This window comes from Sorex fumeus, unplaced genomic scaffold (assembly GCF_029834395.1).
Source record: "Sorex fumeus unplaced genomic scaffold, SorFum_2.1 ptg000007l, whole genome shotgun sequence".
Taxonomy (NCBI): domain Eukaryota; kingdom Metazoa; phylum Chordata; class Mammalia; order Eulipotyphla; family Soricidae; genus Sorex; species Sorex fumeus.
In genome coordinates this window covers 22622298-22637637 of record NW_026606064.1, presented here as the reverse complement: position 1 = coordinate 22637637, position 15340 = coordinate 22622298, and the positions used below count along the sequence as shown (strand labels likewise).

Genomic DNA, 15340 nt, shown 5'->3' with positions numbered 1-15340 from the left:
AATTGCATTAGGCAGTGATGAATGCCAGATGTCTAGACACCAGGCCACACAGGCGTTCAGAAAAAGATGCAAACATTGAGAAGGTTGGGGAAATGTCCTGGGGAGGAGGACGGACTCGAGCCATTTTTTTTTTCCAAGGATGAGGTTAGTGTACTTAGCGCAGATCCGAAAACCCTGCCCCTTTCTCCTCAATGGACAGAATGCATTACTTCATCCTTTCTGAGCTCATTCTCAGCATGTGAGCAGGATAAAATTAGAAGTGTTTTTATTTGTCCTTTATCAAAGAGTATCTTGGCAGTGTTATCTCTTGGATCTTGGATCATTTCCAGAGTGTAAATAGGATGAAGGAAAGTGAAGAGGGGTGCCTGGAGCGGTACGTTAAGAGGTAAAGTGAGGCGGGGGGATGTCTCAGTGAGTTGAGTGCATGCAGAAGGCCTGGGTTTGATCCCTGGCATGGCTCAGTTCCCCCAAGTGCCAAACCACCAGGTGTAACCCCTGAGCTCCACTAGGAGCAGCCTCAAAAACAAAAATAAAAGAAAGGTGGTTTGTGTGTGTGTGTGTGGGGGGGGGGGGGGGTCAGAGTGATAGTACAGTGGGTAGGGCCTTTGCCTTGCATATGGCCGAACTAAGTTTGATCTCTAGCATCCCATGTGGTCTCCTGAGCACTGCCAAGAGTAATTCTTGAGTGAACAGCCAGGAATAATCCCTGAGCATCACTGCATGTGACACCACCCCACACATACACAAAGGGGAAGGTAAAGTAGGAAGGGAAAGTTTATTAAAGCAACCCTCATATTAAACAATACAGTCCTGAAAATACCAATTCCAGTAACTTCACCTTATTTATTGGAAGTTTCTGAAATTTTTGATAATTATATCAAGCAGTTTGATCCTCTGCATCTGCAGTCATGTGCAGGCCAAATCTTCCGAAAGGAAACATTTCTTTTGATCCCTTGATTACCTTCCAGGTGTGTAATAAAGTCTAATTAATGTTTATGAAAATGTTTTGTGATCTGCAGGTGCTAATAGTACAGATGCTAATTACTTTCGGTGTTGTTTATGCAAAAACTTTGTGTCATCTCCCTGAGTTAGAGGCATCTTACGAAGAATACTGAGTGAACTCTTAATAAACATACGGGGTGGGGGGGGGTACCCTAGGACCAGGGATGCAGCTCAGTAGTAGAGCCCCTGCTTCACCTGTGTGAGGACCTGGGTTCAGTTACTGGCATCACATACAAAAAACCTTGGAAGGAAACTGACAGATGCTTTTGCAGTAAATAAGAGGCAACTGTTCTGGACTTGCTTTTTGTTGGGTTCTGTTGTGGAGGTCACTGATGGTGATGTTTCAGGACTACCAGGACCACTTTGTGGTGCCCAGGGAGCCATGGGGTGCTTGGGGGTTGACCTCAGGGCCTTGAACATGCAAAACGTGTGCTCTACCAATTGAGTCATATCCCCAGACTTCAATTTTTTTGTTTTGCTTTTTTGGGTCACACCCAATGATGCTCAGGGATTAATCCTAGCTCTGCACTCAGAAATTACTCTTAGTGTTGCTCAGGGAACCTTACAGGATGCTGGGGAATGAATCCAGGTGGGCCATGTACAAGGCAAATGCCCTACATGCTGTACTATCTCTCTGGCTCCCTCCAAGTTTGTTTTTTTTTTTTTAAATCGGTCTAAAGAAATAAAAAATATTGTAATTCCTGTTTTTAAATTAAAGCTAAAAAACTTAAAACTTCTGGATTAGAGAGACTTAAGTGCTTGGATTGTTAACTCTGGACTTTTGAACCCTACTTCAAAATTTCAGCACTTCATATAGTTCCAAGACACTGCCAGGGGTCTTAGCACCTCTGAGTGTGGCCCAAGACCCAACCCCCAACACCAAATTAAAAGTGTACCCAACTACATACGTTATGGTTGTTTGCAACTTCTTCTTTACTCAACACCTTCTCCTGGCAAGGGATTAATAAGACTATTTGATCCATATGTTTTTCATTGTTTTATAAGATTCTACCTTTATTCTCTCTTTACGAGGAATGAGATCAGGAAACCAGCTCCTCAACCCAGTTGAAGAGTGTTTCTCGTAGAACCCTGATTTTAAAATATTATTTTCTGAAGTCTCAGGAATAAAAATAAAGAATTTGAGGATTGAATTGGAGGTCCGGAAATGTGGATCAGAGCTAGAGCACATAACTTAAATGTGTGAGGCTCTGGATTTGAACCCTGACACCTGCCCCCTCCCCCCGCCCAAACAAGGATTAAATAGAAGTAGATAGTTTAAAGTGTTTGTGTTATCATCTAACACTTGTTTAATAGTCATGTGTCTTTCGTTTCTTCTTTACTTGGGGTCACGTCTGGCTGTACTTAGCTTACTTGTGGCTCTGTGTTTAGGATCACCTCTAGCAGCATTCAGGGGATAATGTGGGGTGCTGGACAAGAACCCTTTTCTCTGTACTAACGCTCCAGTCCAGTGATCCCATGTTCTTATGACATGGAACTCAGGTGAGAGAGACAGAGTATTCAGATTTGTTACTCTATCTGAGGCACAGATCTTGAAATTTGGTAAATTACAAGTATCATTTTCCAACTATCTGTTTAGTCATTGAAGTAGAATATTACAGCTAGATAAGATCTTAGCAAGTCCACTTATTTTACGGATGAGAAAATAGGAACCCAAGGAGATGAAATGATTACCAAGAGTCACGTTGCTAGGTTGTGACAGAACTGGTACATTTTTTGGTTTGTTTATTTATTTATTTATTTATTTTTTTCTTTCCTAGGAAAGTGAATAAACTTGACTGAGAATGTCTGAGAACCTTGACAAATCCAGTATAAATGAAGCAGGAAAATCAAAATCAGAAGATTCTGAGCATGACCTTGAAGATGCAGTGGGAGGTTCTGATGAAGCTTTACAGGAAACAAAAAATTCAGGCTCTTCCAGCACCCAAAGACTACAGCAAAGACCTCACTGTAAGCAAAACTGACTTTGGGTAGAACCATTTTTTTTTTAAAAAAAACAATTATTTAATTTTGTGTATTTATTTGTTTTAGACCACACCGACTGTGTTTGTGGGTTTACTTCCAGCTCTGTGCTGGAACATTCTTGCCTGAACATATGGGGTGCTGGAAATCAAAGCCAGGTCAACCATGTGTAAGGCAAGTGCCCCACCCACTGTACTATCACATGTACTATCATTATTGTTCCTGCCCCACAAACCTTTGTTTTTAGATGAATTTGGGGGATGTTTTTTGGCTTTTGGGGTCACACCCAGCAATGCTCAGGATTTACTCCTGGCTTTGCACTCAGGAATTACTCCTAGTGGTGTGGCGGATGGGGAGAAGGGGAAACCATACAGGATGCCAGGTATCAAACGATCAAACCTGGGATGCCTGCATGCAAGAAAAATGCCCTACCCACTGCAAAAAAAAAAAAAATTGCTCCAGCCCCCTTTAGATTAAATTTTTATTAGGCATTCTGCTACAGATTTAATTAGTAGTAGAGAATAGCTAATAGAATAGTTTCTCAGCTAGCATCCTGCTTATTTAAGGTTCTTGGCTGCATGAGAAATTAAAATTTTAGGATAATATCTGGACTATTCCTACCTTCCTCCAGCCTCAGTGACATCCAGTGTTTCTTAAATGCTCTGAGAAATACTAGGGTGGAGTGCAAATTGCAGCTTTAATTAAGAGTGTCTGAAAAATCTGAGGCAGGCTCGAGCCAGGACTATGCTTGTGCAGGTTAGAAAAAAAGGGGTTTTGAACGTGAGTTCACCACACCCTAACTTCACTGCCTGGGGGCCGAGTTCCCACGAGGTTGAGGGGATTCGGTGTGTGGGGTGAAGTCATTTCAGATCCCTGGCAGGGAGCAGACCTAGATGAAAGGGTGATGATTTCTGTATGTCTTCCCAGAAGTTGTCCCAACTCATATCTTTTATTAAGAAGACTTAAGCTTTTTGAAGTGAATCCAAAAAAGTGAGTTATAAGTGGGAGAGTCACAGTCTAAGAATGTCAGAGTTGATATTATCTCTGTAAAGTGTAGCTGATTGGTGATTCTTTATATTTGGAAGAAGTACAAACATTTTGGGGTTGAGATGTGGTCCTGCTAAAATGATCAAAACCCTTCCCAGGTAATTTATTGGTCAACATAGTATTCTTATAGTGGACATCATTGGGTTCTATTTTATTTCCAATTTATTATCCACATAGATTTTGCTAAGTACACAACTAGGTCAGACCATGTTCAGGGAAATGGTGCTAGTCTGTCATGCAAGAGGCAAGACTATTTATCCCTATACCCATGATCAAGTTTTAGATGATCCTGGAATGATAAAAAAAAAAAGTGTCAAGGACTGGAGAATTATTATAGCAGGAAGGGCACTTGCCTTGCATGCAGCCAATCTGGGCTAAATTCCCAATACCCCAGATGGTTCCCTGGGCCTGCCAAAAGGGATCCTTGAGCACAGAGAGCCAGCAGTAACTGTCTCCAGTATTGACAGTTAGAAAGCATCTGCTACCTCATTTTGGTTTGTTTTATTGTGTTTGGGGACCACACCTGACAGAGCTCAGGGGCTATTCCTGGCTCTGTGATCAGGGATGGCACCTGGCAGTGCTCCTGGCTTTCAGACCATATGGTCTGCCAGGGATTCAGATTAGGGTTGGTGGAATGCATGGCAAGTGCCCTAACCCTTGTTTTGTCTCTCCACCCGTTTCCTCATTTTAAACAAATACACTTTTAGTGTGGTTGTAGAGATTAGATGAGATTAAATGAATTCATGTAGGACATTTAGAAGTCCTTAGCACATAACAAATGCTCAATAGCACTGTAGTTCTGTCCTCCCATTGTTCAGCGATTTGCTCGAGTGGGAACCAGTAATGTCTCACAAAAAAATTGTGAGGCTTGTTGTTACTGTTTTTGGCATATCATATGCTCAATAATTTGTTAATAGTATTGTTACCAGTTTTTGTATTAAGGATACCAGGCTAATTGCTATGATATGGATATGCACACTAGCATGATAGGGGATTTTTTTTAATCAGTTTCTGATAAAGGGCAATCTTTAGTTTAGATCTTTTATTTTTTGATGACTTTGCTTTTGGTGTCCTACCATGATACATGGATTCCAAATTAATGTCAGCATTCCAAATGTCAACACTAAGCTTACATTATCCTCAAATGTATGTAGTCAGTGACCTTCAGGTAAGAGTATTTATCCCTAAACCCATGATCAATTTTTAGAGGATCCAGGAATGACAGAGGGGAAAAAAAGGGCTGGAGAGATATTACACCAAGTAGGACACTTGCCTTACATGCTGCCAACCTGGGTTAAAACCCCATATGATTCCCCGATCGTGCCACAAGGGATCCCTGAGCACAGAGAGCCAGCGGCAAACCCTGAGCCCTGCTGGGTATGTCCTCCCCCCCCAAAAAAGTGTATCAATACTTGGTTTTTTGTTTGTTTGTTTTTGTGCCACACCCAGTGGTGTGCAGAGTGAATTACTTCTGGCTCTGTGCTTAGGAGTGTTTCCTGGCTGAGCTCAGGGAACCATAATAGGTGCCGAACATCAAACCCAGGTGGGCCACATGCCAGGCAAGTGCTCTATCTGCTGTACCATCTCCCCAGCCCCCCCCCCCCAATATTTGTTTATGTACCTATTTTTCTAAGAGAAAGATCATGGAAACTTTCATTAAATTCTCATAGAGATTGATACTAAAAGTGAGAGTCAGACTCCATGCCCTGCACTGTGCCTGCAGGTTTCTTTATAGTATACAGAACTGTGAGCTCCAATGGTAAAACTAAGAGTCCCAAAGTCCTAGTTGCTGAACCTAGAAATGCTCAGAGAGACCCGGGAAGCTCCACACCTTTCCCTACACTTGGCCTGTGCATCTCTTCAACAGGCTAGTACCAAGTTACATCCTTTTATTACCAGTAATTAACTAGTAAACATCATGTTATTCAGCTCTGTGAGGTGCTCTCGGTGAGGCTAGGGTTGGTACAGTCTGGGCAGGTTAGGATTGGTAAAGTCTGCCTGCCACCAGTCCCGCCCCAACATGGCCCCTCATGTCCTCCCAGCCCCACAGGGCAGCCATTAAGCTGAACCTGATGTCCACTTGATCTCCCTAAGGGTGGGAACTGCGTCCCCACACCCAAGATTTTGGTAAGCTGAGAACTCAGACTAGAGCAAGGAATTGCTCTTTGCAGAAAAAAGGAAATTCACTTGATCACTTGACTTCCCGTTAATCATCGATTTGCTCGAGTGGGTGCCAGTAATGTCTCCATTCATCCCTGTCACGTGCTAGTGTAGCCCAATGGCGTCTGTTCATTCTAGGAACAGAAAGAGCTTCAAACCGATTGCTTAGGGTCTGGATGAAGAAGTCTGACCATCTTGTAGGTGGGTGGCCATGCGGTCTTTTGATGTCCCGTGGAATCCAGTCGGTAACGGCTCTCGTCCAGCGGTTGTCTCCAAATCTCATTACGTGTCCAGCCCATCTGATTTTCGATGCCTTGGCAAACAAGACAGTGTCCCTGATTCTTGAGTGTTGACAGAGGTCGGAACTCCGGATTCTTTCTCTCATTTGAGTGAAATATGATACTCCAAGCATAGCTCTTTCGATTCCTCTTTGGGAGACCCGAATAGCATTCTCATCCTGTTTTCATAGAGCCAGGTCTCTGAGGCATATGTTAATGCAGGAAGAACAGTGGAATCAAAGAGATGTGCCCGGAGCCGGAGGTTCTTGGTCCTCTTAGCTATTTCTTTGACGCTCTTGAAGGTGTTCCAAGCCACTTTCTTCCTCCTGCTCAACTCAGGTGCCAGGTCATTAATCACGTTGTGTTCTCAACCTAGGTACACATAACTGTTGCATTTGGAGATGGTCGTTCCGTTGAGAGCGAATGGAACGTCAGGAAAGAGACTGTTTCTCATAAACATTGTCTTCGTGAGATTCAGCTGTAGTCCGACCTTTCCATACTCATGGTCGAAGTCGGCCAGGAAAAAAAAAAAAAAAAGGTCGGCTCTTTGCAGAAAAAAGGAAATTCAGACTTAAAAAAAATTTTTTATAACATTGTGATACCAAGTTGTTCCAACACCAATCCCACCACCAGTGTGTTCTTCCCTCTACCAGTGTCCACAATTCCCCACCCACCACTCAGCCTGCCCCCTTGCCAGCACAATCAAATTTGATTTATATTGTTCGATGAAATGTAAAGGCAAATGGAATTATCAAAACTTAAATCATTAAGAGCCAATTTGTGATCATTGTTGTATCTCACAATGGTGTGACTAAAGTCACTGTCTGAGGCTCTCCTGGGCTGGTTGGTGCTGGCTGAGCCTCCTGTGGTATGGTTTAGGCTCATCGAGCTTGGTGGGCTTCTATGCAACTTTCCATCAGATTTGCTGTGGTCCTAATAGACTGATAGTACTATGAAATTTGAGGTATTCATCCAGGAGGTATAGATCTGGAACAATTCAGTGGCTTGCCAGTTTTATGAGGTTCAGTTGCATAGCTGGGCTTTTTTTTTTTTTTTCAAGTCATGGAGATTGTTGGGTATGGCTGTGAGCTTCTGGACCTTCAAGCAGAAGGCCTGTCCTTATCTGAGAAAGCCCAAAGTTCTCAGGTTGGACCAGTCTACCTGGATGACTCTACAACATCGTGTTCTTTTGGAGACATGATGTTGGGCAGTAAACTCAGTTTTAACCTCTGTCTATGGTTTCCAAGTTTTGTCATCATCCCTGGCAAGAAAAGAATTTCTAGAGGAGATGAATATTGAAGTAAAATAGTTTCATGTAGGAAAATATGAGGAGGAGTGGGGGAAGAGGGGAGGGGGAGAGAGAAAGAGAGAGAGAGAGAGACTTTTTTTTTTTTTTATAATTTATTTATTTATTGAATCACTGTGGGAAAAGTTACAGAGCTTTCGGGTTTAGGTCTCAGTCATGTAGATACCAAACACATTTCCCTTTACCAATACTCATTTTTAACCCCGAACCCCAATAGACCCCCACCTCCCACCCCTCCCAATTCTTTGTGAGGCAGATGAGTTCTAGTTAATACTCTATCTACTTTGACTAGATAGATTATTTCGATAGAAGATGCACAATTATTGTTTAGAGTTTATGACCCCCCCCCCAATCAGACATGCTGAAACAGCGTTGTGGAATGATTCGCTTTCTACAACTTGGTTTAAGAATAAAATGATGTCGCGCGGCCGCAATAGCGGCCGCGCGGTTTTGAATTTCTGCTATTTTACTTATTGACCCTGGAAGAATTTCTATTAAAAGTTAGCTAGTTAAGAGATTGGTTTCTGTGCCCTGGAGTCGTGGCCGTGCCGGAGAGCCGCTCGTGGGGGGCAGCTGGCGACCTCGGTGGGGCGTGGGGGACGGCCCACAAAGCCCCCCTTCCCATGAGGTCCCCGCCGCTCCCCCGAGCCCGGCTCAAACCCGCTTTCCACAAGGCTCCCGTGCGGCCGCCATCTTTCTTTCCAGAGAGGAGCGGGCGGGCTGGTCAACGCCCTTCCCCCTCCGGGCAGGCTTGGTGGCGCGGATCAACACAAGTCCATTTGCTTTTCTGCTCCAAGCGGCTGGTTCTCTGTGCTAAGTCCTTGTGCCTCCGGGGCCGTGGCCATGCCGGAGAGCCGCTCGTGGGGGGCAGCTGGCGACCTCGGTGGGGCGTGGGGGACGGCCCACAAAGCCCCCCTTCCCATGAGGTCCCCGCCGCTCCCCCGAGCCCGGCTCAAGCCTGCTTTCCACAAGGCTCCCGTGCGGCCGCCATCTTTCTTTCCAGAGAGGAGCGGGCGGGCTGGTCAACGCCCTTCCCCCTCCGGGCAGGCTTGGTGGCGCGGATCAACACAAGCCATTTGCTTTTCTGCTCCAAGCGGCTGGTTCTCTGTGCTAAGTCCTTGTGCCTCCGGGGCCGTGGCCGTGCCGGAGAGCCGCTCGTGGGGGGCAGCCGGTGACCTCGGTGGGGCGTGGGGGACGGCCCACAAAGCCCCCCTTCCCATGAGGTCCCCGCCGCTCCCCCGAGCCCGGCTCAAACCCGCTTTCCACAAGGCTCCCGTGCGGCCGCCATCTTTCCAGAGAGGAGCGGGCGGAGACTTTTTTTTAATGATGTAGGAGTACTGCTATTTGTTCAGCCATTGATTAAGCTGATTGAATTGGGCATGAGCTCCACATTACTTTTTTTCTTTCTAATTTTATCACCGTGAGATAGAATTACAAAGCTTTTATGTTTGAGATTCAGCCATACAGTGATGAAACACCCATCCCTCCACCAGTGCACATCTTCCAACACCCACATCATAGTCCTCACCCTGTCTCTATGGCAGACAATTTCCCCAATACTCTCTCTCTCTCTAATTTTGGGCATTATTTTTTGCTCGAAATTTCCCACCAGCATTCAAGCCTGCCTGCCAGGGGCAGATGATAGATAATTTATTTTCCATTGCTCATTTTGAATATAATGAGAGTTCGCGTGGCCTCGATTGTAAATGTGAATTTCTAGATTGTAAATGGTTGGGTTCCAGAGACATCTCTGTATGGCACTAATCCATTTTGGGATTCAGTTGGGAATCTCTGGGCCAGGGTTATTGGTGCGCTAAGATGGCACCCGGAGGCAAATTGTGGGCATCTACTGGGTGGGCGGGGAGACAGGGAGGGGCAGCCTGGGTCCCCTGCCACCATGTGGCCTAGAGATTCAGTCCTGGAACCCGCATACCTGGGCCTTGCTTGTGGAAGCTCTTGGTCACCGGGATTCCATCTGGAGTAGTTAGGGAGCACCTACTTCATCTGGGGTGCCCCAGTGAAATTGGCTCGGTATGGGGCCCAGAGAGATCTCCAGTGCTGTGGTGTCTTCTGGGATTTGCTGCTGTGTCTCTGGGTGAGGTCTGTTGGTGCGCTAAGATACACATTACAAAATTTTCAGCAGATTATATCTTGGTGAGTTCCATCCTGAGACGGTGGAATCAGGGTGGGGGTGTGATGGTGATTTTGGATTGTGGGAGCAAGTGTCTGCTGGGGGATCTGCTTGGGAGGGCACAGGCCAAACCGCCCCCCTCCAGTGTATCCTGGTCTGTTCAGCTATGCACAGGTCCAAGCTTTTCTGCATCTTTTGATCTCTTCCAAGATTTATATAGGGGTCTCTGAAGCAAGGCCGGCAGTAGAGTTTACAGGGTGGCACTGGAGTTGGTTTATGGGGGTGACTGCCAGTGCTTCCATGTGTATTGAGAAGTGGGGGCGGGGGGGAGGTATCCCACTCCAACTCTGAGAAATCCTGGAGATTTCAGTCACAAAACCTGCATACCAGAATTTTCAGCGTATTATATCTTGGTGAGGTCCATCCTGAAACAGTAGAGTCAGGCTCAGGGTATGACGGCGATTTTGGACTGTGGAAGCAAGCAGCTGCTGTGGGCTCTGCTTGGGTGGGCCACCAGGCCAACCTGCCCCCCCCTCTGATTTACCCTGATCTGTTCAGCCATGTGCAGGTCCAAGATTAACTGTGGCTTTTCAAGATTTGTCTGAAATAAATCTGAAATAAATGGGTCTCTGAAATAAGACCAATAAATGAGCTTGTATAGCTGAGCCGGAGGTGGTTTGTGGGTGTGACTCCCACATACCTAACTTCTGGCCATTTAATTTCTTGGTAAACTTGGGGTCTGGCCATAGGCACAGTGGCAATTTTGGGATATCAGGAAGCCTGAAGGAACCATCAGGCTGCTGATACACTCACCCTGCAGGTACAGGTTGACCTGCTGGCGGCACCATACCCCGGGGAGAGAGAGAGTTTCACAAATGGGTTTCTCTAAAGAGAAGGGTGCCAAGGAATTACTTTAAATCCTAAAGAAAAAAATTGTGCACCTCAGGTTAGGATGTGAGCAACCCCCAGAATGAGAAATGCTTCCTACTTAGTTTTTTTTTTTTTTTTGGCTTTTTGGGCTTTTGGGGTGCAGGGCTGTTCTTTGACTTAGGGATCACACTTGGCAGTGCTCAGTGTCCACATCCCTCCATTCCTGGCTCTGTGTTTAGGTTACCATTTCTGGGGGGACCGTGTAGGGTGCTGGGGAGTGAACCCAGGTTGGAAGATTTGTTATTGTTGTTTTGGAGTCACGGTCTTGGAGCTCTGGAGCGCTCCTGTCTCCTATGCTTAGAGGCTTGGGTGCCACTCCTGGTGTCACTCAGCCAGTAGGGGGGCAGTTTACTGCTAGGGTCCTAGGATGTGGTGCTGCTCACACCCTGCAGGGTTACCACTAGGGTCACCCTGGTGGAGCTAGGGGGCTGCCAGTGCCACATCCAATGATGCTTGGGGGCCTTCTAGGGGAGACCTCCAGAGAGGCTTAGGGGACTGTGGTGCAAGGATCAAGACTTACATGTGTCCCAAGCCCTGTGCTGGCCCTTTAAAATTTATCTTTAGAAGATAAGAACTCAGTAAAGTGTAAGAAGTCTTGATACTTAATATAAATAAATTACAGCTTTATTGTCTGATAAATGGTAACAGAAAATACTAGCTTAAAGAAATTGAGTATCACCTGTTTTCTATAGAGTACCTTAGGAAAATGTTTTAATCAGAAGGTGCTTTCATCATAGTGCTTTAATCAGTTTTATTAATGTATAATTTAATGTATAATTTAATCAGTTTTATTAATGTATAATTTGTATGTCATAAAATTCAACAGTTTTTAAGCATGCAATTTGATGAGTTTCAACAAACAGATTTCCAGGTGTGTCACTACCAGCAGAATCATGAGCTACTAGAACACTCTGTCACCTTACAAAATTCTCTTATGCCCCTTGGCAGTGAATCTGTTCCTGCCTTTTGACAACCACTGATCTTTCTGTCACTTTAGTTCAGCCTTGTTTAATTTCATATGAATGGAATCATGTTAGTCTTCTGTGACTGACTCTTGGGATAATGACCTTTTTTAAATTCATTCATATTTTTGCATATATTACAATTCTGTTTCTTTTTTATTGCTGAGCAGTGCTGCATTGTGTGTTTATGCTATAATTTGTGTATCCATTCTGCAGTTGTTAGGCATTTGCGTTCTTTCCAGGTTTTGCCTCTGATGAGCAAAGCTGATATTAACCATGAGTACAAGTCTTCACATGACTGTGCTTTTTCATTCCCAGGGAAAGAGCTAGGAATAGGGCTATTGAGTCATGTGGTAAGTTTATACTTTTCTTTTTAAGAAACCAAGACACTGTTTTCTGAAGTGACTCTGCTATTTTGTATTCCCAGCACTTAGGTCCAAAAGGAAGTTCTAGGTGCTCCATATGTGTACCAGAACTCAGAGCAGTAGAAATCTTTAGTTTTTGATCATTTGTGTAGTTGTATCTCACTCTGGTTTTATTTATTTATTTATTTATTTATTTTTGTTTGGGGGGGCCATACCCAGCAATGCTCAGGGGCTGCTCCTGGTTCTGAATTATTCCTGGTGGTCCTTGGGGGACCATACGGGATTCCAAGGTTCAAACACAGGTCATTCTCACCTCAGGCAAGTGCCTGACCCGTGGCCCTATTTTAATTTTTTTATAAATTTATTATTTTTGTCGTCATGAAGTTACAAAGTTATTCATGATTGGATTTCAGATATATATATACATATATATATATATATATATATATATATATATATATATATCCCTTCATCAGTACCCACATCCCTCCACCAATAGTCTCCCCCCTCCACCACTTGCCTCCCTCCCACCAGTCTGCTTCTATGAGAGGCTTAAGTTTTTGCACTGTGGTTTATGGTGCTGTTGCTGATAGACTTTTGCTGATACATAACACTTTACCACCTTTCTGTACCACCTCCTTCTCTTGGTTGAATGTTCCCTTTACTTTAGACGATGCCCCCTCCCTGTCCTATCCACCCCAGCCCTCTTAAGTGGCATGTTTCCTATTAAATATCAGTTCTCATGCTCTTTCTTTCCATTGCCTTGGGTAGTCATTCCACAATTAAGTTTCTTGATATCTCACATATGAGAGCGATCGTTCTGTGTCAGTCTCTCTCTCTCTCTCTCTCTCTCTCTCTCTCTCTCTCTCTCTCTGACTAACATCACTCAGCATGATACTCTCCAGGTCCCTGGTCCCTGCATGTAGCACCACATTTCAGGACCTTATGTTTTCTTTTTACTTTTTGAGTCACATTCAGCGATGCTCAGGGGTTATTCCTGGCTTTGCACTCAGGAAGGAATTATTCCTGGCGGTGCCTGGGGACCATATGGGATGCTGGGGATCGAACCCAGGTCAGTCGCATGCAAGGCCCTGCCCGCTGTGCTATTGCTCCAGCCCCAGGACGTTATCTTTTCTTATGGCCATCATTTTGGTTTTAAACTGAATTTCTGGTGGCTGATGATGCTGAGCATCTTTTCATATACTCATTGGCTCTTTGTATATTTGCTTTGAAGAAATCCCTGTTCAGAGCTCCTGGGTTTTTTTTTTTTGTTTGTTTAAATTGGTTATCTTACAGTTCAAGAATTGTAAGAGTTCTTTACCTGTTCTAGACACAAGCTGTCCAGGGAAAATCCAGTCTCCATCCTGCAGTGCTTTTCTTCTCTGTGTGTTCTGTACATATAACTTCTGACATGTGGGGAGGTTTCCCCCACACCGAGCAATTCTCTGTGATGTCAGCCGGGTGGCTAACACAGGAACTCAGTCTGATACCCTGAGTAGTGTCGGATTCTACTGCCAAGGGCTTAGTCCCATAAAACCTTCCTGCTCTCTTCAGGCACCAGTAGTAAAAGTCTAACTTATACCATGCTTCACACCAACTGCCTTAGTAGGTCTGTAGTATACCAACTGTACTTAGTAGGTCTCAACATCTGCTCCTTTAGTTCCTGCTGTAAGCTGGCTAGAGCAGTTTACAATCTCATAGAAACACTTTATGAAGGCAGTGATCTCCAGCCACTGGTGTAGGAACATGTTCGGGTCCGCAGGATAGTAAGGATGAAAATCACTGATCTGCTGCCTCAATTATAGCTGCTGGTCCATGGACTGTTATACAGGACAGGTACTGGTGTACAGGTGTGAAAAGCCAAAGAACACTGGATTGATGGATGTGACAACTGGAACAGTGCTGAAACAGAAGACATCTGTAGGCAAGGTTTGGAGGACAGAGTCCTCCAGTCCCTCTCCAGTGAAACGCTCTCTATCCCCTCCTCTGCACTTCCACATCTTCACTAACTAGAAAGTTCTTTCAACTCTATTTGGGGAGTGCATGGGATGGGCCACACCTACGGGTGCTCTGGGGATCATATACGGTACCAGGGATAGAACTAGAGTTTGGGCTTGCTAGGCTAGCACTCTGACCCCTGTGCTGTGTCTCTGTCCCTGTCCTATTGTGTTTTTATGGGGGTTTATTTACATAGGCCATGCATAGTTCTGTTTGATTAGATCATTGACCTTTAACAGTTGATGCAACCTCTGGGCCTCCTTCCTGCCACAGTGGTGTGGGTGGGTGGGTAAGGCCAGAATGATGCCCGAAAGGTCCACACCTCCATTGTGTGGTTGGTTTCCCTGGCAACCAGCCCCTCTCTTTAGATGAGGTCCAAAAGTCACCTATTCACATGATCTGAGTTACCTTTGCTCTCAACACTCAGATCATCCCTAGGGTTTTAAGAGTTCCAGGGCTGAAAGCAATGTTGGTTTTTTGTTTTTTTAAATATTTTTAAAAATTGTTTTGTTTTCTTTATTTTCTCATTATAAACCACAGCATCATACAAGTCCCTTGTCAGAAAAATGGTTTACAGATATTTTTATTTTCTATCTGTAGTGTGACTTTTTATTCTCCTTCACAGCGCAAAAACTATTAATTTGGTAAGATCCAATTTATCAAAAATTTCTCATATTTTGAGCTTTCTCCATCCTGTCACTGTCACTGTCCTCGTTGTTCATCGATTTGCTCAAGCAGGCCCAATAACGTCTCCATTTTGAGACTTGTTGTTATTGTGTTTGGCATATTGAATACGTCACGGATAGATTGCCAGGCTTTGCCTGCCTGGCCATGTGGGTAAGATACTCTTGGTAGCTTGCCAGGCTCTCTGAGAGGGGCACAGGAATCAAACTCGGCTCAGCTGCGCGCAAGGCAAACGCCCTACCGCTACGCTATCACTGAAATTTTAATCTAAATTTTAAACTTCCCCTTATGAGAGCAAGTAAAGATGCTTACCAGACAGAAAAAAAAAGAATTTTGCCTAGTGCTATATAGTTTCAGTTTTTATATTTAGGTCTGCAGTCCATTTTTAGTTAATTTTTACTTATTATGTGAGTTAAGGTTATGAAAATTAATCTTGTCTTATTGTTCACATGCAGATAGAGGTGTCTGTTTATTGGTCTATTTTTGGATCTTTGAAC

At 44.5% G+C, this 15340-nt stretch overlaps 1 protein-coding gene across 1 annotated transcript in view; it reads left to right on the top strand.

The window, feature by feature from the left end:
- Window positions 1–15340, top strand: part of TCP11L1 (t-complex 11 like 1) — a 46943-nt gene that overhangs the window by 1731 nt on the left and 29872 nt on the right. The window contains exon 2 of the mRNA XM_056135738.1: window positions 2781–2970. Coding sequence (XP_055991713.1) covers window positions 2805–2970 — 166 coding nt within the window. The 5' untranslated portion in view covers window positions 2781–2804. The remainder of the gene's footprint in view (window positions 1–2780; window positions 2971–15340) is intronic.